The sequence below is a fragment of the Falco punctatus genome (assembly GCF_963210335.1).
Source record: "Falco punctatus genome assembly, chromosome: 9".
NCBI lineage: Eukaryota > Metazoa > Chordata > Aves > Falconiformes > Falconidae > Falco > Falco punctatus.
This window is the reverse complement of record NC_137589.1, coordinates 16,890,069-16,915,310: the sequence shown is the minus strand read 5'-3', so window position 1 is coordinate 16,915,310 and position 25,242 is coordinate 16,890,069. Positions and strand designations below refer to the sequence as shown.

Genomic DNA, 25,242 nt, shown 5'->3' with positions numbered 1-25,242 from the left:
TAACGTGCCAGTAAGTTTGAACTTGGAGAAGAAATGCATTTCACATTTAGTGGGAAACTTCTAAGTGAGATGTATTTGTGTGACCTTTCAGGGACCCTAGAGAAAGGAGATGAACAAGATCTGGATCATTTTGATTTTATCTTCAAACTCACAGCTGTCACAGTTTGAAGATGAGTGAATTTATAAAAAGCAGAAAACTTGTTATCTCAGAGAGAAATACTTTCAGCACCATCTGTACTGCGTTTTCCTGAAAGGGAAAAAAAAAAAAAGCATTTGTCCATCAAAGTTGCTACTGGACAAGCGTGTAGGAGGGCAGATGCGAGAATCTAAAAATAACACTGGGGGGAGGGAATCCATTATGATATCTAGGTTATTTTTTAATTTGTTTACTAGATAGACCGATGGTGTTTCATCATTATTTCAGCATTATCCTGATGCTGGGATATATTGACTAAAGCCCCGTCTGTTCCATCAGACTTCTTATTATCAAGTGTAAACTTTTAACCTCGACTTCTTAGTGGTTTATGCCTATAAGGTTTTTTGTCTTTGAGAAGCTCTCCCAAACCTTTTACACTATAGAGTCAGGAACTGAACCAGTGTATTAGCAACTGTCTCTCAGTGTAGGAAATCTGACAAAGTCACAGTATGATTATAAAACAATCATAGCAGGAAAACAGATTGCTCAAGAAGGTTAAAAGGTATTTCTGTATATACTCTGAAACTAGATTGTATCTCTCGGTGCTTATATGACACACAAAGGTGAGGTGAACAGTCTGATATTTTTGAGGAGTATATACTAGCATGTTGTCTTGGTGATATGAAGCTTTTCACAAAGATAATTAAAACAGTGCATCGATGTTACTTTAATATTAAAGTCTTAGTGTTTGTAAATATGAAAACGCTACTTTTAAGATAAGATACTCTTATGCTTAAAGTGTACGTGTTTAGGATATAAAAAGGATGTATTGCAAAACACTGAGAAATGTCAAAGTACAACCTTACTCCCAACAAGCTGGGACTAAGAGAGCACAGAGGCACTGAATCCAAAATGAGTAATCCTTTCCTGCCCTGAGTGGCCTTTCCCTATTGAGGGAATCCATAGGTAGCCAGATAGAAAGCCTGCAAAACTGGCAAATGGAGTTCCTGGTTTTTTTGAGACATTGTGGAAGTAGGGAAGGAAGAAAGAATAGATGTTGTAGCCTTTTAACTATTCAGCAACCCCCCCCCCCCCCTTCTGAATATATTGCAAACTGAATGTACCTATTCTACGGCTCTTACGTCTCCTGACAAACAGGGAAGTACACTGCTGTCAGTGAAAGGGAGTAAATGTAAAGACTGGAGGAATGGCCTTGATGAGTCTTTTGCTTCTCAGAAATGGAATCCAAATTCGTGTGTAACAACTTTATTCGTATGATAATCTGAAGCAGGTATTGCCCTCTTTCAGCTTCTACAGGATGTGTTCCTCTAAAATACTGCTCTCACTTCTTGATATTTTTTCCAAGATTTTTATACTTCACCTTTTTTGTATGGTTTTGAGGCTTCTGTTGTTCCAGAGAGCTCCAGACAGGAGTTCCTATTTAACTTATCTTTTTCTGCTGATCCCAGCAGTGTTTCAAGAGGCAGTTTCACCCCCACTCAAGAGGCAATTCCAACTGAGTTGTTACAGCCTACTCAAGTGACCATTTTATAACATGATGTCAAGAATATGTTGCATGCCCTGGGTGTGGCGTCAGGCGCATGGGGAGCATTTTGTATTACAAGAGTGGCTTGGATACTGTCGTAGGACTGTGGGAATGGAAAATACCAGCAGGGGTGCATTCTCACCACTGCCGTAATGGAGGAAGTGATGCTTGGAGTGAGGCTCCCTCAGAACCGCACCCCGTTTTGCCTCTGATGGAGCCAGTGGCTTGTTGCCAGGAGGTGGCCTTGGACCAAAGGGCCTGCCAGCAGCCTGAGCAGTCGGGAAGCCCGAACTGCAGTGGGAAGCTGAGCTTTCGGTGGTGAGGATGCACCTGAGTTGTTTTGGAGAAGAACAAATAGAGCAAATAAAAGAATGCAAAATAAAATACGGCCCATTTAAAAGACAGGAAGCTGACTTAAGCTGGTGAATAAGATAAATAGAGGGGGAATGGTAGGACAGAACAACTGAAAAAACTGCAGAATTTGGGGGAAAAATAGTGCTCTGGAAATCAAAGTGGACAAGGATGTAGGGGGGTGAGATGAAAAAAGGTGAGGCAGGTATTTTAAGCTCTGGGGAATAAAACCAGAAAGGGACCTTATGAAAGCTAGATCTGTGTGACTCTCAGGAAGTGAGAGGTGCTTCAGAGAGCAATTGGGAATGTAGCACGAGAGGGGCAGGAAGTAGTAGGAGGGTGAAAGGTGGAGGCCTGTTCTGTAATGGACTTCAGTTGGTATGAGAGGGAGGCAGTGCTGGATGCTGAATCAGAAGAGCAGCAATTCAGTGGATGTAAGAAGCCCAAAACTGATGTTCTCAAAGTTGTTTTTCTGGAGGTGAGGCTGGAAGGAGGCTGGGTAAATGCATGTTACATCCAGTAAGTTCAGGGAGAAAAGGATGCAATAACATTGTGAATGTTGACGATCGGGTTGGAAGGAGAGAATAAAGCCAGGAAATGAGTTGGAGGGAGTTTGGCATTATGGTGAGGGAAGCAAGAAGGCTGGAGAAGCATGAATACTGAAAAATGTGGATGGCACCCAAGTTAAAAAGGGTTTGATGAATATTGCAGAAAGAGTGTGGGTAAGAACATTGTGATCTTGAAGCTGTTGTGCTTGCTTTGTGGAAGACAGAATCGAGTCCCCCCAAGGTTAATGACTGTTGTGGCACATTACCATGACACTTGGGAACTCGTATGAAAATCGAGGATTTCATTGTGTAACGAGTTGTAGAACAAACGCAGAATGAAAGTGTTTCCTTTCTCCATGGACTTAAAATCTGAGAGTAAGTCAAGGGCAGATGACACACAGAGACAGGCAGATGGGAAATAGGAGGCATTGCTGATGAGGGAAGATGAGGCTTCTATAAAGCAGTGGCCAAGCCCTTGTCAAGGTTTCGGAGGTCAGTACAGCAAAGCAGAGTTTAAAGGAGAAAATGGAAAGATGTCAGTGATTCAGCTTTGCAAGTGTTGCCAGTAAGCCATTCCTGAAATTGGTAAATAAGCAACAGCAGGATTTGGGAGATGCTGTTTCTGAAAGTGCAGTTTGATGTGATGGGACTGCTGGGGTAAGGAGTGCAAGAGTGGATGTGATGGGCTGGAGGTGTTCATGATGGCATTTTGAATGGATCTGAACATGTATGCGTTTATTAAGGCCAGAGGAAAGGAGGCTTCAGTAATCAAAATGAAGGATGACTGCAGGCTGGTGCTCTGAACTATGGGGATGGGTAGTAAAACATGTGTTACAGGCTTTATAAGAAATATCTGCAGGAGTTCGGTGTAACCTGGACCCAGAAGTGAGAGAAAGCAGGTCACACTTAAAGATTACATTGATGTTACTGAATTTGAGTGAGTGGCAGGGTCACAGCATTTTTGCTCAGCTAATGAAGGGAAAGGGCATAGGAAAACAGACGTTTTTTACAGCAGTCCTGGGCTTGAGATGACAGATGTTCACACAGGGATGCCTGAGAGACTGCTCAGTATTTTGTCTTTGAACATAAATCTGGAATTAGAGCGCTGTTCTGTAGGTTCTAAGTATAAGGATTTGTATCTGTAAGTGGCATACTGCAGAGGCTAGGTAGAGAGAAAAATGCCAGTGACAGGCTGCTAGCAGAAACTGAATTAGGGGAGGGTGTAGAATGGGCTAGGAAGAAAAGAAACTAGGGGCAGCAATTATGAAAAATGCTACTTGTGTAGCTTAGACCTGAATGAACGAGTTGAATTTGTACGAAGGATTGGGGTTTTGTAACAGGAGAAATGAAGGCAACTTAATCTGAAATTATTTGCCAACAGTCAAAATCTGTAGTTTCTGAAGTTTGCAGATCATTTAAACACTGGCAGCAAACTCCAGCAAGTAAGAAAACTCATGCAATACTATCGCCTGCAGTGATGAATTTATTTTTTTTTAATGCCATACTTCTGTTTTTTTTTTTTAACCAAGATTATTGGTCTCCTGTTGCAGCAGGGACACCAATTCAGCCACAAAAATAGCGCAAGTTTACTAACAGAGTGTATTCCCAGAGCTGCAATTACAGTACTGGTATGATGAAGTAGATGGAGGTGAAGTAATGGGGAAAATTGCAGAGTCATGTTGATGCATGCAGCATTAAACTCCATGGTGCTTGCCCAGGGAAGGATAAAAGTTATTTTGCAAGTTGATTGAAAAATATTGTGAAGATAGAAAACATATTTTAAATCTGATTAATTTGAAATATACCGTAAGATCAGTTGGCACTGGTAACACCAGTGTATTAACGGTAGTTGCTCATGTTTCCTCCATGTGCGCTATTGTCCTCAGCTTCTCAATTTTGGAAAACTATTAAAGATAGCCTGGTGAAGTTTTTGCATGTCTGGATGTCTCCAGGTGAGATTTGTCCATCTCCGTAACCAAAACGGAGAATTTAAATGAAGCATTTGCCAAATGAACTGGGGCCTAAATGCCAGTTAGTCTGTTTGCTATGCTGCAGCCTCAGTAGTGATGATTATTTCTCACACGTTATTCCTCCTTTGGACTTCGGTTTCTGCATTTAAGTACACCGTTTGAACTCGGTGTGCACAAATACATAATCGGAAAGTTAATTTCTCCACTAACATGGGACGGACCGTAGCTCTGCCCTTACGCTGGATGGTTTCTGCCAGAGTATTGCCATAGAACCGTTCTGCTTGCTAAGCAAATGCAGGGCAGCACAGAGAGGAAGAAGATAAGTACCAGAAGCGCTAATTTAAATGAAGGCCGATTTGAATAACTTTCATTTGTTTTAAAGTTTAAATACTAACTAATTCGCAGTATTGTCCACGTGCTTTTCCTTCGCCGGCAGCACGGCACCGGCGGGTTTCTCGGTGTGGTTTGCAGTTGAAGGGGTTACTGCCCTCGGGAAGGCTGCAGCAGCACCCCCCGCCTGTGCTTGGGTCCCCCGTGTCGTTGCGGCATTGCTGGCAGCGCGGGGCGCGCAGTGCCCCCCGGCCCGGGCGCTGGCTGCCCGCGCTGCAGCTGCTGCCGCCCCGGCCCCGGCCACAATGGGCGGCGGGGGGCGGCGCTGCCCGCCCCGCTCGGGCACCGGCCGCTCAGCAAACGCCGCCTGTGTCTGGGCGCTCGAGTGGAAAACCAGCCAGGGGTTTTAAAAGGGAGGGGGGGAAGGAAATAAAAAAAAAAAAAAAAAAAAAAAAAAGAGCAGCTCTTGCAAAACCGTGCCAGCACAACCCGGCGTGCCTTCCGCCTCCAAGCAAACAAACAGCAAACTGAAAACCTCCAGCAGAGGAAGGCGAAGCCATATGCCACCTGGAATTTTTCATGCGGTCTCTAAAAATACAAAACCTGCTGTACCGCCATCCTGGCGTGCATGGCCTGAGCCTGAGCCGGGGGTGTCTGTGGGGTGCTGCTGCGGAATGCCAGAGGAACACTTTGCCATACTTGAAGTTACAGCTGTGGCTTTAGGAAGGGAACATTTGCGTTTTGCCATCGATTTTCATGATTATCTGTAGTTCTAGTGATTATCTGCAAAATAGGGCACACTGTGTTACCAGTAATACATGTATCCTGTGGCAACGAGCCAAGACAGTAATTGAAGGTCAGGGATTGTTTGCCGAGTGCAGTTCACTGTGCTGCCTGATTCCATAGGGGACTGGCAGTGCCAAAGAACAAAGGCAGCTCTGTTCTGCAAGCTTATAGTATGGCTTGTTCAACAGAGTTCAGGCCCAATTGTGAGGCGAAGCAAACAGTAGTTGGAAACTGTGCTAAAATAATGTGACAATTAAATAAGCTGCTCTAAAGTGTTGTATTTTGCAAATGTCATAACCAAGCTTGGATAGGAATATTTTCCACAGACTTTGGGATGCTTGAAGACACTAATTTTTAAAATTCTTGTTTAAAAATCAGTGTTGTTGCCTTCACATGGCAGATCTGTGTTTTGTTAAGTATCCACACATACATTGCAGTAAATTTAGTAAGCTGTAAATGATGTAAATGTTGTATGTTGCTTTAGTGTACTTAACATTAGCAGCTACACCAGTAACAACTTCATTATTACTTTTAGACTCTCAAAAGGTGTTTTCCTGCTTAGTGAATTTTCACCAAGATCGCCTTTAAGTGAAACGCTCAGAAATAGAGTTTCGGGGTTAGTATTCCATAGCTGGTGCCACTTGAGAATCTTTAGCAAAATCCCTCTGTGGTAATGAATAGGTGGTGCTGCACTGGGTATTAATATTCATTGTTACTAAGTCGCAGTCTATTAATAAAGCTTTGTCCACATGGGCAAACTTGCCCATCCTCCAGACAGTCTTGTGATTTGTATTTTAACAGTGTCTGTCTTGGATGTTATTAAGGATTGCCTGCTTTGGCAGTTGCACTACATACCACACAGCTATCACAGCGCCATTAGTTTAATAGTAGCATGAAGTATGTTGTGCTCTGTAATAGGCGTAATTCATTTGTTTGCCCTTCCTGAAATAACTATTAGTGTTTGGACTCTTACTTTAGAGAAATGGTAAAACAAACCCCTGAAACCCTCGTATGAGAGAGGCACAAATTTGGTGGTGGTAGCAGTAGTATGCCTTTGGGACGTTCAGTACTTGTTGGAGGTAATCTAAAATGTGCTTTAAAACTTAAATTGGAGATCATACAAGTACAGAATTAAGTTTGGAAAAAATACTTTTTCTTGACTACTTGACAAAATCTGAGCTCAGGGTATTTCCTTGTCAGCTATTACTGACAGGTCAGGTTATATTGGTTTTTTTTTAGAGATGGTGAAGCCCCTGTAGAACCAAGTCTGTGAAAAGCTGGCCCACTCACTTGACAAGCTGTCCTGTTGTTGTTTGGTGGCAGAGAATGGGCATGCTTCTTGCACCAAAGGGGCAGAGGCGGTACAGACTGTGGCCCCGAATGTGGAGCAAGGATGCATTTTAGTCTGCTACTGCACGACACGTCTAGGTACCAGTGAAAGTGGCTGATGAATTATTTCTCCCTACCACAGTGGAGGGGGGATGGAGAAGAAAGAATTGGAAAGAAATTAGGTCAAAGTGGCGTTACTAAGATGTTTAATTTTAATTTTTTTTCTCTGGAGATTGGGGAAGTGCAGTCCTGCTGTGGCCTGGCTGGGGTAGGGGTTGTGTTTTGGGGGAGCAGAAGGGGTCGGAGAGCCCCATGCTCTGTTGGCAGTTGAAGGCAGCAAGCTCGAAGGCAAGCAAGTCTGGTGAGGGACTGTGACAGGGACGCTGGGGACGAGAGGAGCAACTGTCTGGCCTGGGTGGTCAGGAATAGATGGAGGCTGCTGAGGGCACCGCTGCATCCTCTCAGCCTTGCAGCCATATAAGGCTGCTCAGCTGCCTTGGGCTCGTCGGGCAGGAAGACCACTTAAAAGGGAAAATCAATGCAGTAAACCACCTCTGCCAGCATCCCTTCAAAGCAAAATCCAGCGTTGCAGTTACGTGGTTTGAGCGTAGGCTGGGTGGCACACAAAGGTGGTGTGCAGGTAGTGTGGTTCCTGCCCTGCTTGTGTGCGTGCGGCATCACAGCTGTCATGGAAGAAATCCAGTTGCTGGAGTGTGTGGTGGGTAGAGTGCCTTCCAGTTCAACTTAAATTTTTAACTGTACTTCAGTATTTTATTATTTCGTAGCTCAATGTTTTATAGCATTTGAATACACATTTAACCTTACATTTAGAATAATTCAACATGAGAACAGAGGGGTAGTCATGCATTGATTTCCCATTATTCTCATACTTTCTTGGCAAACTATGTGCTTTGTATTTTTTCCATGAAGTTAAAAAATGTACAGCTGTTTATGTTTAAAGGGTTTGGAGGAAATAAATGCCTCTATTGCAACCTCCCTTGTGATTTGTTTTTTCCTTGGTTTTTTTTTTCTTATATCCACACTTGTGTATGTGAACTAGACTCATGGAATGCACAACAGGCGTTATCGCTAAATTTCTGTTTGGAAACCATTGTCTCATTAGATGGTGCACTGTGGACTTTTTTCCCCTGGACTGTTACTTAGGTGGATTGATGTTTTGATGTAAAACTGTAAACAACTAGTTGGCTAGTGCCATTAACTTCTGTTCAACAGTGGGAGAACATGCTTTGTTTTTTAGTGTCATCAAGGAGAAAATCGGTTGTATGCTGAAGATCAGAAGGGCCGTGCTGGGGAGCGTTTTGCAGCGCTGGGGCTGGCCGTGGCTGCTGAGGGCGGCTTGGGCCCGCGGGCAGGCCCGGCCCGGCGCTGCCCCTGCTCCGGCTGCGGCTGGACCCGAGTCAGGCCTTGAGCTCATGCCTGACCCGCCCTTCCCCCCCCTCGCCTTTGCGGGGGGACGCGGCCAGCACCGCAGCGCTGCTGCCTCTAAACAAGCCCACCTGCGCGAGGGGGGGAGGGCACCCTCCGGACAGACGCGGGGGCGGGGGAATGACTTAGGCCGTGAGCCAGGCTGCGGGTTTTGCGGGGTGCCGAGGTGTGGCGTGCACCGGGCGGGCCCCCACGCCGGTGGGAGGCTCTGGGCCCCCGGCCGCCCCGGCCCCGCTCCCGGGCCGCTGCCACACGTGGCCCTCGGCTCCGCCCCCGCGGGACGTGGCCGCCTCCCCGCCCCCGCGGGCCGCGCTCGCCGAGCGCCGCCCCTTCCCGCCGGCGTGCTCCCTCGCTCGGCTCCCGGCGGCGCGGCGCGGCTCGGCTCGGCTCCTCCCCGCCCCGGCACAGCGCCGCCATGGCCGGCCCCGCGCTCCGCGCGCCCGTCCTTATGTAAGCGCTGGCGGCGGCGGCAGCGCGCCATGACCCAGCAGCGGGGACGCGCCGGGACCTCCGCGGCGGGCCCAGCTGCGCGCTAGCCCCACAAAGGGCGGGCGGCGAGCCCCCCTCCTCCTCCTCCTCCTCCTCGCCGCCGCCGCCTCCTTCTCCTCCTCCTCCCCCGGCCCCCGCCCTCCCCGCCCCCGGCGCGGCTGCCCGGCCCGACCCGGAAGCGGCGCGGCGAGAACCATTTTCCTTGTGAGTTCAAAGGCGGAGGCGGGCGCGGAGGTCCCGCGGGCCGGGCTGCCCAGCGAGGTGCGTACCGACGGGCGGGGGGCGCCGGCCGGGGTCCCGGGGTGCGGGGCGTGTGTGAGAATCCGCCGCGGTCATTGAAGGGAGGCGGCGGCCGCCTCCGCGGGACACCCCCACCCGCGGACATCTTAACTTTCTGAGGGGCGCCCGCGCGTCTTTGTTTGCCCTGCCGGGTGTTGGGGCGGAGCGGGGCGCGCCCCCGGCCCCGCGGGGCTGCCGTGTGTCCGTGTCCCCCCCCGGCCCCGCGGTGTGCGGGGCGGCGCACGTGACGGGCGGGCTCTGGCGGCCGCGGGGGCGGGCGCGGCACGCGGCTGGCGGCGGCTTTGTGCGCGGCCCGGCGGGGGGGGGAGCGGGCCTTGCGCCCCCGGGCCGGGCCGGAGACACTGTAAGTACCGGGCACCTCCCTGCCTCGGGGGAGCGGCGCAGGGGCGGCCCGCGCCCTTCCCAGAAGCGGGGAGAGCGTACTTGGAGGAACTGAGGTGTGGGGTGGGTTTTGGGGATTTTATTCCGCGAGCGAGGTTGAATTCCCGCTGGTGCGGCCGGCTGCTGAACTTGAAGGGCTCGCCCGGCCGTCGTGGTGGGGAGCCCCGCCGTTACGGAACAGCCGCGGTAACGTGCCATGCGGCACCCCCGCTGTCTTGGCGGGGCAGGGGCCCGGCTGGCGGGGCTGCCTGCGGCGGGCCCGCCGGTGCCTTCCCCCCGCTGGCGGGCTCCGACACCCCCGCCGGGGAAGGGCTGAGTCCTGCCCGCAGTAACGCCGTGACTGGAAACGGGCCCTTCCGCAGGGAATGCAGGCGGAATAGTCTGCGAATGGGAAAACTCGATGCGCGATTTTTATGTCAGATCTGCTTTATTTATCTTGTGCTCTTTTCCACTCGGTAATTCTGCCTTTGAGTACAAACCATGGCAACAACCGGGCCTTGGAAGAGAGCTACAGCTATTTTGAATGATTAAGTGTCATAATGAAAAGGTGCCAGTGTTTGCGCTATTGCAGACTAAACAGCGAGGCTGAAGAACAATATGTGGGAAAGTTTGCTGAATAGCACGTATAAATAAGTTTACGTGATCTTTTCAATTTTGGTGGTTTGAAGAGGAAAACCCGTAAAACGTTACAGGTTTTAGTTCAAGGATAGCTTCCTTGGCTATATCCTTAGCTTATGAAAAGCTGCTCTCCTTAGGGTATAAATTTCTCCGGAGAGATTGGGGGTGGGGGAGGGAAGGCAAACGCAGTTCATGTTCATAGGAAAATGTGCTTTTGTGGTGCGGGGAGCAGGCTTGAGGCGCAGGGTGGCCGGCGAGGCAGGCTGCGAGCTCCAGTGAGGCGCATGAGGCAGTAGTACGTGCGGGCTGAGCCGGGCAGCAGCTGCGAGCTCAGCTGTAACCCGAGCGTTTGCTGCAATGAGCCTTCGGGGTGTCACAGCCTGGCAGCGCCGCGGCTGCAGCAGCCGGCAGTCAGCAGCTCGCAGCCGAGGTGCGGCGGCTCCCGGAGCTCCGGCCGGTGCCAGGGAACTGCCTGCTCACATGGTGGGGCGGCTCACCACGTCTCCAGCTGCTTAATTGCATTAGGAGAGGTAAAAATGCACGGTGCGCTTGCTGGGTACTGCTTCATGGGGAAAGCAGGGCCTGTGGTTGCCATGGGGGGGGTTGAAACGATAAATAAATAGATGAGTTGTGTTACTGGGCGTTAGAAAAAGCAGTCTGTGAGTAATCCACTGTGTTCACGAGTATTTGGTGAATGCCGTCGAGTAGTTTTGAGGTTGTTTGCTGTGAAGTGATGGTACTTAATATTTTCTGAAAAATTTTGCTTGGATTTCCGGAAGGTACAAAGCCAACTTCTCTTTGCAGTCTCAGCGCTGTGCCAGATGCCTCCCATAGGGAGGATATTTCTTGCATGAGCTGGGGAAAATCATGGGGAGATAGAGGCGGGGGCGGAGTAAGAAATATATTTTATTTTTGGTATCAGGGAACTTGGTAGCAAAGCAACCAACGTATGTGTATGTTTATGTTCCCTTTGGCCAAGCAGGGAAGTTTGGTGGAAAAAAAAGTGGGATTTTTTTTTTTTCAAGCAGCCATCTGGAAGAGTGCTGAAGTCAGATGACACTTAAAGTTGAGTGCCTGAGTCCTTTGCTTAATTGTAGTCCTTGGGGAGTTGGGTTAATGTAGATGGTAAAATGAAGCTTTATGCAAGTTTGAAAGTGAGATATTTGCTTGAGGAGGTTCAGTTTTTCCTGGTTTCAGCCAGTACGCTTGATTCTCCCTAGCGTTGCCCTCCACTTTCAAAATGGAAGAAGGGAGCGTCTTCCTCTGAAAGTCTGCAAGGAGCTCGTTGGACCTTCTTACATCCATTTCCATGTTGTTACATGCCTCACATGCTTGCCTATAGTAGCTGACTCTTGCCTGCTGTGCTCTTAATCTGTTTTTCTTTGTGTGTATGTGATGCGAAGCTTGGTTATGTCTTCCATCTTAAGATTTTTTCAAATCCCTAACCCATCCTGGTTTGGATATCTCCTTGGTGGCCTTGCCTGTCTCTTGGAGCTGATGGCATCTGGACTTTGCTTTCCTAGGAAGGCCTTCTTGTATTAAAGGGTGGGGTTTTGTTGTTTGATAGCGGGAATGTTGGGGTTTTTTTCTGACAGTGTCTGGAAAAAAATCTCAAGTTGTATGCAACTGAGCAGCCATCCGTGTATGAGGCGGTGTATGACACGGCATAGTTTTGCTTTATTTATTTACATATTTTTGTTCTGTGCTTGTGGGATAGCCTGCATCTTCCACATGCGTGTTTTGGGGGCGTTGGCCTGTCTAGAGGCTTAGATCTATGAAAGCAAGTGAGAAGGCATTACGTTTCTCTTCTCAGAATAATCACACTCGCAGATCTATATTTGGAACTGGTTCTTTTAATACCAGCAGTAAGATAAACTGGTGGCTCACACATACCTTAATCTGTAGTGTTGTCTGAATCCTGAATGATAACTGCAAGCCGCATTCCACACTGTTTCGTTTCAGCTAATGATGTGGTATATCCTGTTGTTTGTAGTCGGAAACACGTTTCTTGACCTGAAAGCTATTGCACAGAAAGTTAGAAAGGAGCCAGTGCGGAAGAAGTAGAACAGTGTACACAAGGATGCAGGGGTGAATTAAGAGCTGAAAGACTACAACGTTGACTTTTTAAAACAAAAGTTTGTCCGCTTGTGAGTTTATACACTCAATGCTTTGTAATTTCATGACGTGAACTCCACCCTCTCTTAACTCAAACCATTAGCAATACAGGATCCATTATAGAGAAGTGATGCAAGAGCAAAGGCCCTTTCTTAACTATTAGAGGTTAAATAATTATTTACTATTCAGACTCTGCAGTTAGCATATTATCATATTATCCTGACCCTCCAGCCCTTTAATCTAGTTACTCTGTTGAGATGGCTGACTGGCTGATAGGTTGTTGGGTTTTTTTTCTTGCTTGCATGAGGAAAGGTAACAGCTGAAGTGAAACCTGAAATAAAATGGTAAAGGAATGCAAGGCATTAAATCTGAGTATTTGTGGGCTTGGATATATTTATTATAAAGTATTATGTATCTCCAGTGAAGTATTCTCTCATTTGTTTAGTAAGTGCCAAAGCTGAAGCTCCAGAGAGACTTGAGTTATATTTAGCCTAATCGCAAGGCAACACCTTCGTAAAGTAGGTAATGAAGTCTGATAAAACCTTGAGTGCATCTCTTATGAGCTGCCTGCATACTGGCTGAGGGCAGGTCACTGACTCTGCTGCTGCCCTGCTTAGGTGGCTTTTGTCAAGTTAGGGGATTGCTTCCTGCATCAGCTTCCCCATCTGTGAATAGGCAGCAGTGATCCTGCCCTCTCCTTGTAAGTACTGGGGGTCTTTTGCTGTGGGGTGTTGGCATGTGAGCTAGTGATGTCCTGTTGCGATAGCGGCATCTCACAGATGTTGGTGTAGCACTTGCACAGCGCTTCATGTGGTTTGACCTGCCCTCGTTTCTCCTCTTTGTCTTTTCATCCTGCATTTTAAATTTAGAATCTGTCTCAAAGGGCTTTCTTCTTTTCCTGTTTTCCCTCGTTACTTTTTTTTTTTTGTCCTGTAGAATAACTTTCCTCTATTTTTTTTTTTTTCTTGTCTCCCCATATTTTTTCCCCCCCTTGTATCCTGCATGTTCTTTCTGCTGGTCACTTCTTTTGTTCACCCGTGCCTTCCTCTTGCAGTTCCCGTCTGTCTTCAGAGCAGCGTTTTCTCTCCCCCCCATCCGCTGGGATTTCCTTTTCACCTGACTCATCCCCTCGCAGTACATCCCCGCTCAGTCACGCTCTCCTTGCGCTTCTCTTCAGGAAACCCAGCCAGCAGGGAAGGGGACCGCCAACTCGTCCCCTCTCGGCGGAGACCCACTGAAGTCATGGCTCCCTCCCCGCTCGCCTACTGCATCCCGCTGCGCTTGGATGAGGCAGGGTGTTTTTGGGGCAAAGATTGTACGGGGGCATCGTGCAGCCCGTTATTTCCCTGTGCCCCTTCCTCCATGCCTGTTTTCTGCAGCGGGGCCAGGAGGTTTCCTGCTTCCTCCCACATGCTGGGGAAGCGGCGAGGGGCCATCACGGCCCCTCGCCGCTTCCCCAGCATGTGGGAGGAAGCAGGAAACCTCCTGGCCCCGCTGTAAAAGCCCCAGGACCGGGCGCTGTCGTTTCCAAAGCCGTTGCGCCGGAGCAGCCGGTTGCTGCAGGGAGGAGCGGCTGCGGGGGTGGCAGGCAGCAGAGTCAGAACAGTTGCAGAGATGGGCAGGGAAATGAGATGGTTGACTCGAGGCAAGGTGAACGATTTCAGCACAGGAAGGGGGGGAGCGTTTTCACGTCTGCAGTCTGTTTCCACTTCAGCGTTCTTAGTGTAATTACCACTGCGCTAGCTAGTCCTGCAGGCAGGCAGAGAGGATCTGCGTGCTAAGCTGTATGTTTAAGATATAATCGTGCTCCTGTACTTTGAGCTCCTGTGGTAAACACTCTTGCTCAAGCACAGTGAGGGAAAGGAGGAACGTATGGTATAGTTCCCTTTTCTAGCTGGTTTTCCAGCAATGGCACAAAGGAAAAACAACAAAACACAAAATCTTCCTTTCTTGAATAATCAGTAATTGCTACTCTGTTTTAACATGTTTTAGTGGTAGAATTACGTCAGTGTTTATACAGTCCTGGGGGTTTGATGTGCTGAGCTTTTTTTTTTAATTGGTTAATTTTTCTTTCTTTTTTTTTTTCCAATAGACATTCAAGCCCTTGGTTGGAAAAAGTGTATACAATTCAATTACTGCAGTAGAATTCCTTGTGGACAAACAGCTGGATTTTATAACTGAAGATAGTGCCTTTCAGCCCTATCAGGTAAGAAATCTAGTTAGTGTATAAGTACTGTCCTTCGAGCTTAGTTAAAATCCATGTGTTTATTGTTAAGTGCATTTTATAGTCAAGTTCTGTGTTACAGGAATGATTTCCTATTGATGATTGGCAGAGATTGTTGCTCATTTTGTGAAAGATTATATTGGGTACTGTATCTGATTCTAGTGAATCTGATCATGTCAAGGAGTACTATGCAATTAATATTATTGAACCACCTTGAAGTAAATAAAATACCTGGCCCCTTTAAAGGTTAACCGATACCATTAATTGTGGAGCAGATAAAAGATAGTATCCATCCTTTGGAAGCCAGGCGTTCATTTCTAGGTATTTGCACTACAGTGATACCTGACTTACTGGTTTTCTGAGAATGAAAAGCAGAAAATGTCAGTTTTTAAGAAAAAAAAAGCACTTGCTAGTGTTTCTAAGCCTGCTAAGATTTCCAGTGTCCTTGGTTTTAATGCCTCCTTCATTAATTAGAAGCACATTAATATATTAATGTGTGTGCATTTAAAGAACAGGAGAAGCAGTCATCCCCCCTGCCCTTAGAAAAAGGTCTAAAAATCTCTTATGTGACAAATTGAAAAACATTTGGAACCTCAACTCGTACTGAACTGATTGCAATTAGAGTAGCCATAGATTCTTTCTTACGGCTGGGATGGTACACTGCGGTAATACAGAAATAGTATTTTGAGACTTGGAATAACAGATGGCCCTGAATAAATGCTATATAATTTTGTCCTGACACCCCTTCTTCCCTCCCGCTTCACCAAAGACTTCCCCCCCCCCAGTACCAAATACAGAGCTAGTAAAAGAGAAGTTACTGAGAGAGACTCATGGGGAAAGGAGAGAGGGTGGGTCAGTTTGTGGAAGGGGCTGGTGCTTTTGTATGTCTGCGGTGGGGAAGCCAAACGAGTTCAATGCTTCTCGTCGGGGTGAGGTCACATGTTATGACTCGAGCTGCTCGAACAGCTTGGCTGTGCCGCAGAGGACGGTGCCACTATCAGACCCTGTGCTGGCGTCTTCAGCCTTCTAAAAGCAGCACAACCTTGATCCTCAAAAACAGGAGGAGGAAGGAAAAAAAGCTTGTGATGTTAGTGAGCTGAGCTGGATTAGCCCAGGGTGCAGCGAGTGCTGTGGCTTTCTCTAGGGAGGGGGTCAGGATGACGCAACGCAGAGTGGGATATCCTCCTTGGCAGCAGCGACCTCTTAAATCAGCTGAGCTGTGAAGTGTAAATTCACCCTCAGAGTCCAGCCGCAATCTTCCAGATTCATTTTACAAAGCAAATACTCGTGCTAGTGTCTGTCCTTTGCCTGAAATCTATCAAGATCATGTCTCTGATAACGTTCATTCCAGTAACAGTATTCAGTCTCTTTTTGGCAGTGGATCATTTCTTACAAGATGAGCTGAGCAAAACAAATTGAATATACGAGAAGGACTGCCTTTTGTAAAACGGTCCTCTTGCCAGGTCTGGCTGGCAGTAACATAGTGATGCTGTATGCATTTTAGGTCCTTCGCTTCAAGGAGTATTGACTGACACAGAAGCACCTTAATTTGGAAAAGAGCATACAAATTGAAGGTGTCACTTTTGAAAATTTGTCACATGAACAGCTGGCTTTATAATATCTTGGTAGGTAATACTGTAATCAACAGCATTAGCAACTTCAGTTTTAATAGAGATGTTGTCCAAAAACTGGTACAAAGCAGTAGCTTGTGAAAAATTAGTTCTAGATACAAGCTTGGTCTCCTTGACTCTTGACGTCCATTTTTGACTTGTAGAGGACAGCTCTCTGTGAGAGGCGTGGTTGTTTCCCCCTTGTCGTGGAGCAAATGGCTACCTATTGAGGCCTGAGACGGAGGCTACTGATCTGCAGCAGTCATATGTAGTTCGGTGACAAGAGGTGGCTAAATTGTTTTAACATTACAAGAAGGTTTCTGATGGAGATTTCATTTAAGTGCCTAGGCATAAAGAATCTGCATCTAAACTGGATAGTGCTCAGATACTGAATGCAGAAACACAAAATAACATTGAGCTCACTGATGAGTACTGCAAAGATTTCTTTATTTGGATGGTTATTAGGAAGTTTTAGAAATTACTTTAGAAATGTCTGGGGCTAGCAATGTTTCAATGCCAAGTTTTACGAGTAAATGGTACAGATAAGAGCCTTACTGAATGGTAATGTCTTTAGGAGAACAGAAACTTTTTTAAAATGTGCTAACTGAATTATGTGCCCAGCAGTGTGTTAGACACAAATATTAACTTGATCATTATGAGACTATTCTCTCCTGAAAGACGCCCGAAGTGGGAGGACTGTTTATATTAGTTTTGCTTATTATCTTTTGTTAATGCTGGAAATCACATTCCTAGCCTTCAGTTACTTTAATTAAAGTAGTTTTTACTTGTACCTTTTTTCTGGAAGGCCTTCCTTTTCTTTGCCGTGAAAACAGGTCCTAGATAAATCTTTGGTAAACTTTCTGTGAAGATCTGCTTTTCTAAAAAGAAAAAAAGGGCCTTTTTGTTCCCTTGTCTGGTTTGGAATACTATTAACCTGCTTATGAGCAGAAGACAGAACTGAGGAACCATTCTTGCAGAGATGAGTTAACTTTGAGTCATTCTAATTGTGTTTAGGTTTTGGTTTTAAGCTCTCATGGCTGCACATTTTCAATATGAAGTCTTTAGAGACCATGGCGATCTAAACACTTTTTTATTGCATTTTGCTGTTAGTGCCTAAAATTCCAGTACCTTTCTGCCAAAACAAACAAAAGTTCAAATCTGTTGGGAAGACTCCATTTCACTTCAGATACAGTTCTTAACTACTGAGTAATTTTTCCCATCGTTGTGTATATGTGTAATACCTAGTAATGGGCAGCAGATGGGCAATTGGTATGCATTCTCTTCAGATCAGTTCTGATCAAAAACCGCAGTGCCGTTTAACATAACTATTGGGCTAAAGGGATTCATGAATAAGGTGGTGCCTGTCCAGTTTAAAGGTGACAACTGCTCAAGGCAAAGAAAACAGCACACTTGGCATCCTTTTAGTCTTGGCAGGAAGAACAAAGTTGGAGTAGGCAAAGAACTAAATTACTGTTGTTACCAGAAGTGGTTCTTCAAGAACAAGAGTTTAAGAGACTATGGCAGGGCTGGCTGGGGAATCGTGAACCATGAATTCCCATGCCATGTCTGCTGTTTGCATAAATAAACATGTTTCAATTGTTAAGAGATTCAGCAATCTTCGTAAGAGCTAGATGAGTATCATTATTAAAAGTCGGGTATGCAGCTGTGCTATACTAGCAGTCTTCCTTTTTTTTTTCCGTTTCTTCTCAAGGTTTTCTATAGCAAGGATTACACTTGTCAGCGAAGTTGTTCTTTACAACTAAATGTGTTCTGTGATTTTTGTTTTTCCTTATGTGTGTAATGCTTTGAATCCTGCCCTTTTGCATAAAAGTTCTTTGGATTCTGTATGTGTGGTGCCTTAAACACCAACCTACAACTTGCTTCCGGTGGCTTTTATCTCTGTTGCTTCGTAGAGGATACAGACAGTATTATTCTCTACGTGAAACCTGTGTGTGACCAGGAGTGACTCATTCATTAATCTGGGATGGTCAGACCATTTAGTCATGTAGTTCTTTTTATGGTGGTAACAAGGGGATCTTGAGGATAAAGCAGATATGAATGTTTGCCATGGTACTTTGCTTAGCAATGAAATGAAAATTCTTTTCTTGCAGGAAATGATAGAAATAACATTTACAACATGCATTTTCTACGTCAGGGTAGTGTCTGTAGGAAATACAGTCCTGAAATGGGATGTGTACAGTCAGATCCTTAATATTTCTCTACTTTGTATTGCCAATATATCATGTATATTTTGTGATAAAGTGAAAATTGACATGTACTGAGTTTTATAGTGGTTCTTGCTATAGATTGAAAATGAACACACTTTCAAATATATCTGTTACTGAAATACATTCAGCAGAACTATAGTAAGCCTACACAAATACAGGCATGACCTAAATAATTAGAACTGAAAAGTTTCTGTAATAAGATAGTTGTACTATTCTGTGACAGCTATGTGTGTATTTGTTATGATACGTGTAGTAAGTTAAGCAGGAGCAAAGCTGATTGTGCCTTAATTTAAGCGTTGTAGTTTACTTGAAGGACTATAGATGGGGATGTGAAGCATTAAAGCTGAGCATATGGTATGTGTGACCTCATCAGTGTGGTGTTTTTGTCTGGGTGGTGTTTGGCAGTACCCGTCACGGGCACTATCGGGCTGAAGTGTGTGATTCTGCTGTTACTGGCCGAAGCAGCTGGAGTCAACTGCATTATTCTTTGGACAAGCAAATAAAGAATAACAAAAAGTGGTTTATATCATGTTTTTCCATAATAAAATACGCTTATGGAAAGAGCCAGAAAGACTCGTGTTTTGCCCAAGCAATGAGTGTATTTCAGCTGTGTGTCTGGATCAGGCAGAGCAGGGTGTGTGATAGATTATGTATTTCCATACACATACACAAAATAAATACACATTTCACGTATGTATGATAATTTATTTCCAAAGGATTTGTGGGCACACAGCACAGGAACAAACGTACACAGCACTGGAACAAACGTGCACAGCTGAGACAGGGCAAAGAACTTGAATTAAGTTCCTTCACAATCATGACACTTCCTGCAAAGAGGGTATTTCTCCACTGAAGGAAGGAAGTGGAAGGGTGTGCACACAGCCTTCAAAAAGTTCTCCTGCATGTTGGGTTTAAAAAAAAAAAAAAAAAAAAAAAAAAAGAACAAACCCTGCCAAGAGGGAATCAAGAACACACTTCAGTTCTTCTCTGTGGCGAAATGTCTCTTTAAGCCACCCTACTTATATTGTCCTTCAGACCAACTATTTTTTTAAGACAAGACTGGTTGCCATAGTGTTTCAAAACGGTAAGGTCTTGCCTGTCTACCTCTGTGCTGAAGGTTGCAGATGTAAAGATAGGGCACTGAGAAATCCCCTGTGGGAGGTGTTACATGCACAGTGATAGGCATGTGTACTTTGCTCTTTTTCTAACTGTGCATTGCACATTTGAGGGCTGACAGGTCAAATGTCTTAACACACCTTAAAGATTGTTGAAGTAATAAACTTTCTGGCTAATCATGAAGTGGGTACCTTGGATTCAGGATCCAATACTGCATTAATCTTACTTGATCTATTAGAAATCCAAGTTTCGAATGCCATGAAGTAAGGGTTGAGAAAAGGGCATTGTGCAGCTCCGATACCCACCTTTTCTGTTTATTATGGGCAGACGTGGGGTATTTTAGGCCTGGATGCTTTTGGGTTTCATGACTTGTTTGCTCTTAAGAGCAAGCCAATGGTGTTAGCAGGGCTTGTGTAGTAATGACTTGTGCACGTAAAAAGTTCTTCAAACATTTTGAAACAGGGATAAAATAATATTTTTCTGTCGGTATTTTAAGCACCCCATAATCACACACGCACTCCTCTTTCAGACTTCTCCTACTTTAAACTTCAGGCTTAAAAATAGCTACTGCAGCTGAAAATTGCTTTTCCCATAAACTTGTACCTCCACTGACTGGGCAGGCAGGAGCTTTTGGGTTGGTCCCACCCTTTGAGGTTGACAGAAGCTGCTCAGGAACTCCTGGTGCTGGCCAGCTGGCCGCCCTGGCTGTCATTTCTCTCCTCCCGCTTTCGTTTCTTCCATGGGCGACAGAGATGCACACAACTTTCTGCATCTTTAACTCTTCTCAGCGTTGTGTTTAAGAGCTGTCTTTATTCTTTCCCATGTCTCTGGTGTCTGGACCACCCATAAGCAGTCCAGCTGGCTTCTCTGGCAGCGTTGTGGAGAGGGATGGTCTAAACAGCTTGTTACCGACACATCTATGTTTAAGTGTGCAGATCCAACGTGAGGGGAGGCAAAAGGCTGTAGCCAGCTAGAAGTGGGTCAGATGACTCATACCATCCCTCGCTCCCAGTTACACATGTGGGACAGAAGAGTCATCAGAGTACTCGCAAAGAGAGGAATGAGGGAGGAGGGATTGGCACCCTCCTTTTGTAAAGTCAGATGTATGTTGTCTCTCCTAAGCCTGTATTTGTGCCTGCCTTTGAAAAAGAGCTGCTTCCCTGAGCACCTTATCTGTCGTTAATCTCAAAATACACGGAATAAAATTGTACCTTTCTGTTTTACCTTGATTTCTTACGAAATGAAGGGGTTTAGTAATTTTTCTGTTTCTCTCAGCGAGGTTTGATACAGGAGTGGAGTTCTTCCAGATCTGACAAGCCTTAGGGAAATCAGCAGTGTGGAAGGGAGGCCATCAGTCAGCAGGTGGGTGGTTTAGCTGCCACAAATACATGTGGCTCCTCCAGGTAGTAGGAGGGAGTTCAGGTGCAACTGCTGAAGGCTATGGGAAGGTGCGCAAGGAGGAAGGGGAAGGTGTTGTGAGGTCCCTGGAATAAGCTGAGATTGCTATAGTGGAGGTAGGCCCCAGATCCAAAGGAAAACAGGTTTCCTTCCACTGTCAGAGAGAAACTTTATTTACTCTTCCTACGATTTTTCAAAAATCACGGTTGATTAAATTGTTTGACTTCATTAATCCTACTCCAGGAGGTAGCATTGAAGTAAACAATTTAAAAGTTAAGAATTGAGAACAGATGAAACAAAACTTGCTTCTTCTTTGAAGGTGAAGATCAAATCCTTTCACTGAAGTATCTTAGTACTTCTCAAAAGCAGTTTTGGGATTACTGAATTTACAACTCCATCCAGTGTCTCTGGGTAGGGAACTTCCCGTGTTTCATCACAAATTATTACTTTTTTCACCAGTAAAGGCCTGTGGAAAATACTGCTCAGTAGGAAGAGTGGGGGCACCTTAACCTTGGTTCTGTGTCCTTAAAATTTCCAATCTTCATATTTGATTTATTAAAAATTAATTGATTTCAAATGAAATGTTATTAAAAAGTTTAAATATTTTTTCTTATGTGATATTCTTGAACAACACTGTTTTCGTGATCTAGACACAAAGTCAGCTCCTAGAGAAGTCTGTTCCACTTTATAACCAGATGGTCCTTTACCATCATGTTCTTGCTTTCCCAAGTAGTTGCTGTATGTTGGGACTGCGAATCCTTAGTGCTTTGGGGAACTCTGAAGTGAGAAGGAGGGTAAAATCTCTCTGTTGTTGCATGAGAGTGCTTACCTAGGGAGGGAAGAAGAGCAGATCTTCCTGCATTTCAGGTAGGGGGGAAACTTGAGTTTCATTCAAATGTGTTCTCTCCAGAATTAAGCTTTAGCTTGACATGATAAGCACAACAGCTCATTCGATGAGGTGCTTGTGGTATTCTTTGCTTTCGTTCCTTCCTATGACATTGCTTTGTTCAGAGCTGCTGCTCTGTAACTTTTTCTTACAAGATGTATTTTTGAAATTACACCTAATAGAAGCACTAATTTGTAGTCCAGAGTTAGTGCTTCATAAGAACTGCTCCACAGCCTTCAGCAAGCTGCAGTTAGTAGAGGTTGAGAGCTATAGCAGTTCCAGGTGTGCATATGGAATTCCTTTTCCAGGCCAGACATCTGGGGAGAAACTCAAGTAGTCTTATACAAACTTTTTTTTTTTTTTTTTAAATTAAAACCAAATACAAATCTTACTATTTTCTTAGACATTGGAAAAACTTTACTAATAAGAAGTGCAGTATTTGTTTTGATGTAGAGGGCTTCGTGTACAGTGCATTTCCTGATCAAGCTTAGTTTCTTTTTAACAGTATACTACAAATACAGTTCTAAAGTTTTTATTCATTACCATTGTTTGTAAATACTTTCCCCCGCTTCAGTCTAGCAAACATTTCTTGTCTTTTGAATGAAATTAAAATTAACTATTCCTGTTTTTTCCCCTGCATCCCCCTCTTCTTGTGTGTGTCTGCCAGCATTACTGGGAGTAGTATTTTAGTATGCTTTTGCTGAGCAAGTGGGTTTGAAGCACAGTAATTTCTGTGCATCTCTCATTATTCTGTACTTTATGATTTTAGTAGTGAATTTTAAGCATACAGTTTAGAAACTATTTCAGCCATAGGTGCTAGGCGTTTACCAAGTGTGAATGTTTTCTTCCCTTTTTCTATCTTCTTTTCACCACTCTATGCCACTTTGGTATGTGGTAGGTAAAGTCAGGTTAAAGCAGTATAAGGATGCATTAAGATTTGCTGGCTTGTGTGGTGCTTGACAGGCTACCCCCCCTCAAGTGGTGTAGTTCAGTCTTCAGTTATGTTTTAACAGGAATTTTTTGATTGTGTGTGCTAGTAGATTTGTCGATGGAAAATATTGTGAAATAGATGAGCGCTGTATCAAATTTAAACTGAATGACTTTCCTAAGTTTACCCCAGGGAGCTTATTGCGGCAACAACTGAAATGCGCCTGTTTTCTTATTAGCAATTTAATCTTTCCTCTTTGCAAGACCATTATTCATCTGTTCCATAAAAGGCATAGCCACTGCTTTCTCCAGAGTTGCAGAGAGCTGTAGTGTTAATCCAAATATGATATGCACTCCAGCTGGTCAGACCTCTGTTATTTATAGGGAAAATTCCTAAAATGGCTCCAGCAGGTCAGAACAGACCTCTTTGCAGAAAAAAAGCACACAATGATGGCTGCATTGCTTCTGATACGGTGTCTTGGAGCAGAGGCAGCATTTCCACGTTTGCACAGTGATGGGCTCACTGTTGTATGCCCAGCCAGGCAGTTGGAGAGTCTGCACCGTATGCCTGAGACAAGAGATTGTTCTTCTGAATGAAATTCTGCAAGAAAATGTGCTAATTGTTTTCCTAGCCCAGATTCATTGCTTCTGTGCAGTGCTGCCTTAAATCCTACCAGAAATTTAACTGTGTAAAGCTCTGTGCAAATACAGTGTGCTTGTTTAAAATGTGAGAGAAATGTGTTTTATTCTGAATTGCTTTCTTATTATCGGCGTGTGGGCCAACTGTGTCACATCGCACTATTCTAAGAAACACATTTTCAAACAAACCCTGGAAAACCACTTGAAAATGGAACATCAATGTAATAGTAATTAAGTGGACCAAACTCCACTGAAGCTGGCTTTCAAGAATATTTTGAAGGTGTCTGATGTATTCTTTTCTCTTAACGTAAAAAAAGCAGTTAAGGTATTTTTATTTTTGGGAAGAATTTGTATTCTGCCCATAACCCTCACAAGTTACAGTGGGAAAAGAACTGGAAAGTTGTATGTTCCCAGAGCTCCTAGTTGATAAATGGGAGCGAGGATATTTGCAGAACAGACTGGGTAGCTTTGTGGCTGCTGGCAATCTAAGTTGGTGGTTAGAGCAGATTAGAGCAGAGTGTCATTTGCAGGAGCCAGGTACTCTGGTGCACGATTCTAGGAGGTGGTGTTGACTCTAGGAGCTGTCGTCAGCCTGCCACGTATTGGATAGTGTTTTAATTTTCTTCTGCAGATTTGAATTGAGAGACCTGTGCTTTTTAATACAGTAAGCTCTTACTTACCAGTAGTCCCATCAAAGAATACTGTGTTGCCGAGTAATGCAACTGATAAAAAGATTTGATGAAGGTAGCTACCATGAGATAAGAGATTAATTATTTAGTTTGTCATTTTCTCTGGTGATGGTATACAGCTTTCCAACTCTGCCAGTTCAAGCTGGCACAAGTAACTTCTGTCCCTGATGCAAGGAAGATGCGCCTTCTCCAAAATGGTCAGTCTTGGAGCAAGAACTGATTTCTTAGCTTGATTTCTGGAGGCATTAGACTGCCTTTTTAGCAGCCCACTGGTTCAGACAACTGATTATCAACAGAATGTACTTTGGTTTTGCTTAAAGACACCTCTATCTGTACCGATTGGTCTTCAGCTGATAATGATTTGGGGGAGTTGTTAGATACCTTCTGAAAGCTTGTTCACAGGGTATCTGGGTCTCAGTTTAAGTTTTAATATCAATGTACAAAAGATTTTTTCTCCGATCTACTCACTCGACTGCTCTCCTTGTTAGCATCAACTTCACTCTGCTAATTGCTTGCTTCAGGGACGTGTCTGCACTTTGAGGTTTCTTTTCCCATAGTGGCATTTAGTTGCTTGGTAAGTGACTCAAAGGCTTGTTCCAGTATCACCACATGACGTGGGAGTTACTGGCTGAGTCGGGTAGGACCAGTACTCCCTCCCTGTTTTTCTTAGGAGTAGATAAAACAGAACGCAAAATTAGGACAAAGTTGCATATTGCTGAGATAGTGGTGATAAATTTATGGAGCCTACAGTGAGGAAGGGGAAGGAAATGTAATTCAGTGCAAAAGCAAATGTACAGCTGTGTCATCAAAATGAAGAAGATAGATATGGAGCAGTGCTACTATTTGCTTGACCTTTCCTTTGTTTGTACATGGAGAATGTAAGTAGTAGAAGTACACTGCACTGCAGTCCTTCAAATGGAAGCTGACAGCCCACCAGGTTTGTTGGGTAGGAGCCACTTGTGTGGGGAAGTCTTTAGATCAGATGTTAAAAGGGAACGTCTGGCACTCCAGGAGATTTTGCTTTTCTGATCCAGATTGTCCCAGCTGCTCAAAGAGAGGGTGACATAACCCATGAGCATAAGGGTCATCGGGTTTTTTTTAATCTCTCTTTTCAAATGCAAAACTGTTGTAGAAGTCACTAGAGCAGTTTTTAGGTTGTTTTGTGACAATGTCTGCCTGG

At 45.0% G+C, this 25,242-nt stretch overlaps 1 protein-coding gene across 3 annotated transcripts in view; it reads left to right on the top strand.

Annotated features, from left to right (window-relative positions):
* JMJD1C (jumonji domain containing 1C) overlaps positions 1-25,242 on the top strand; it is a 165,127-nt gene that overhangs the window by 92,960 nt on the left and 46,925 nt on the right. For 2 of the 3 annotated variants that reach the window (XR_013930519.1, XM_080402746.1), the window contains exon 3: positions 14,438-14,551. Coding sequence is in view for 1 of the 3 variants with exons in the window: in XM_080402746.1 (XP_080258872.1) it covers positions 14,438-14,551 (114 nt within the window). In the remaining 2 variants the exon portion in view is untranslated. Of the gene's footprint in view, positions 1-8,921; positions 9,193-14,437; positions 14,552-25,242 lie in introns of those variants that run through there. The other variant, XM_080402747.1, reaches the window with a different exon arrangement.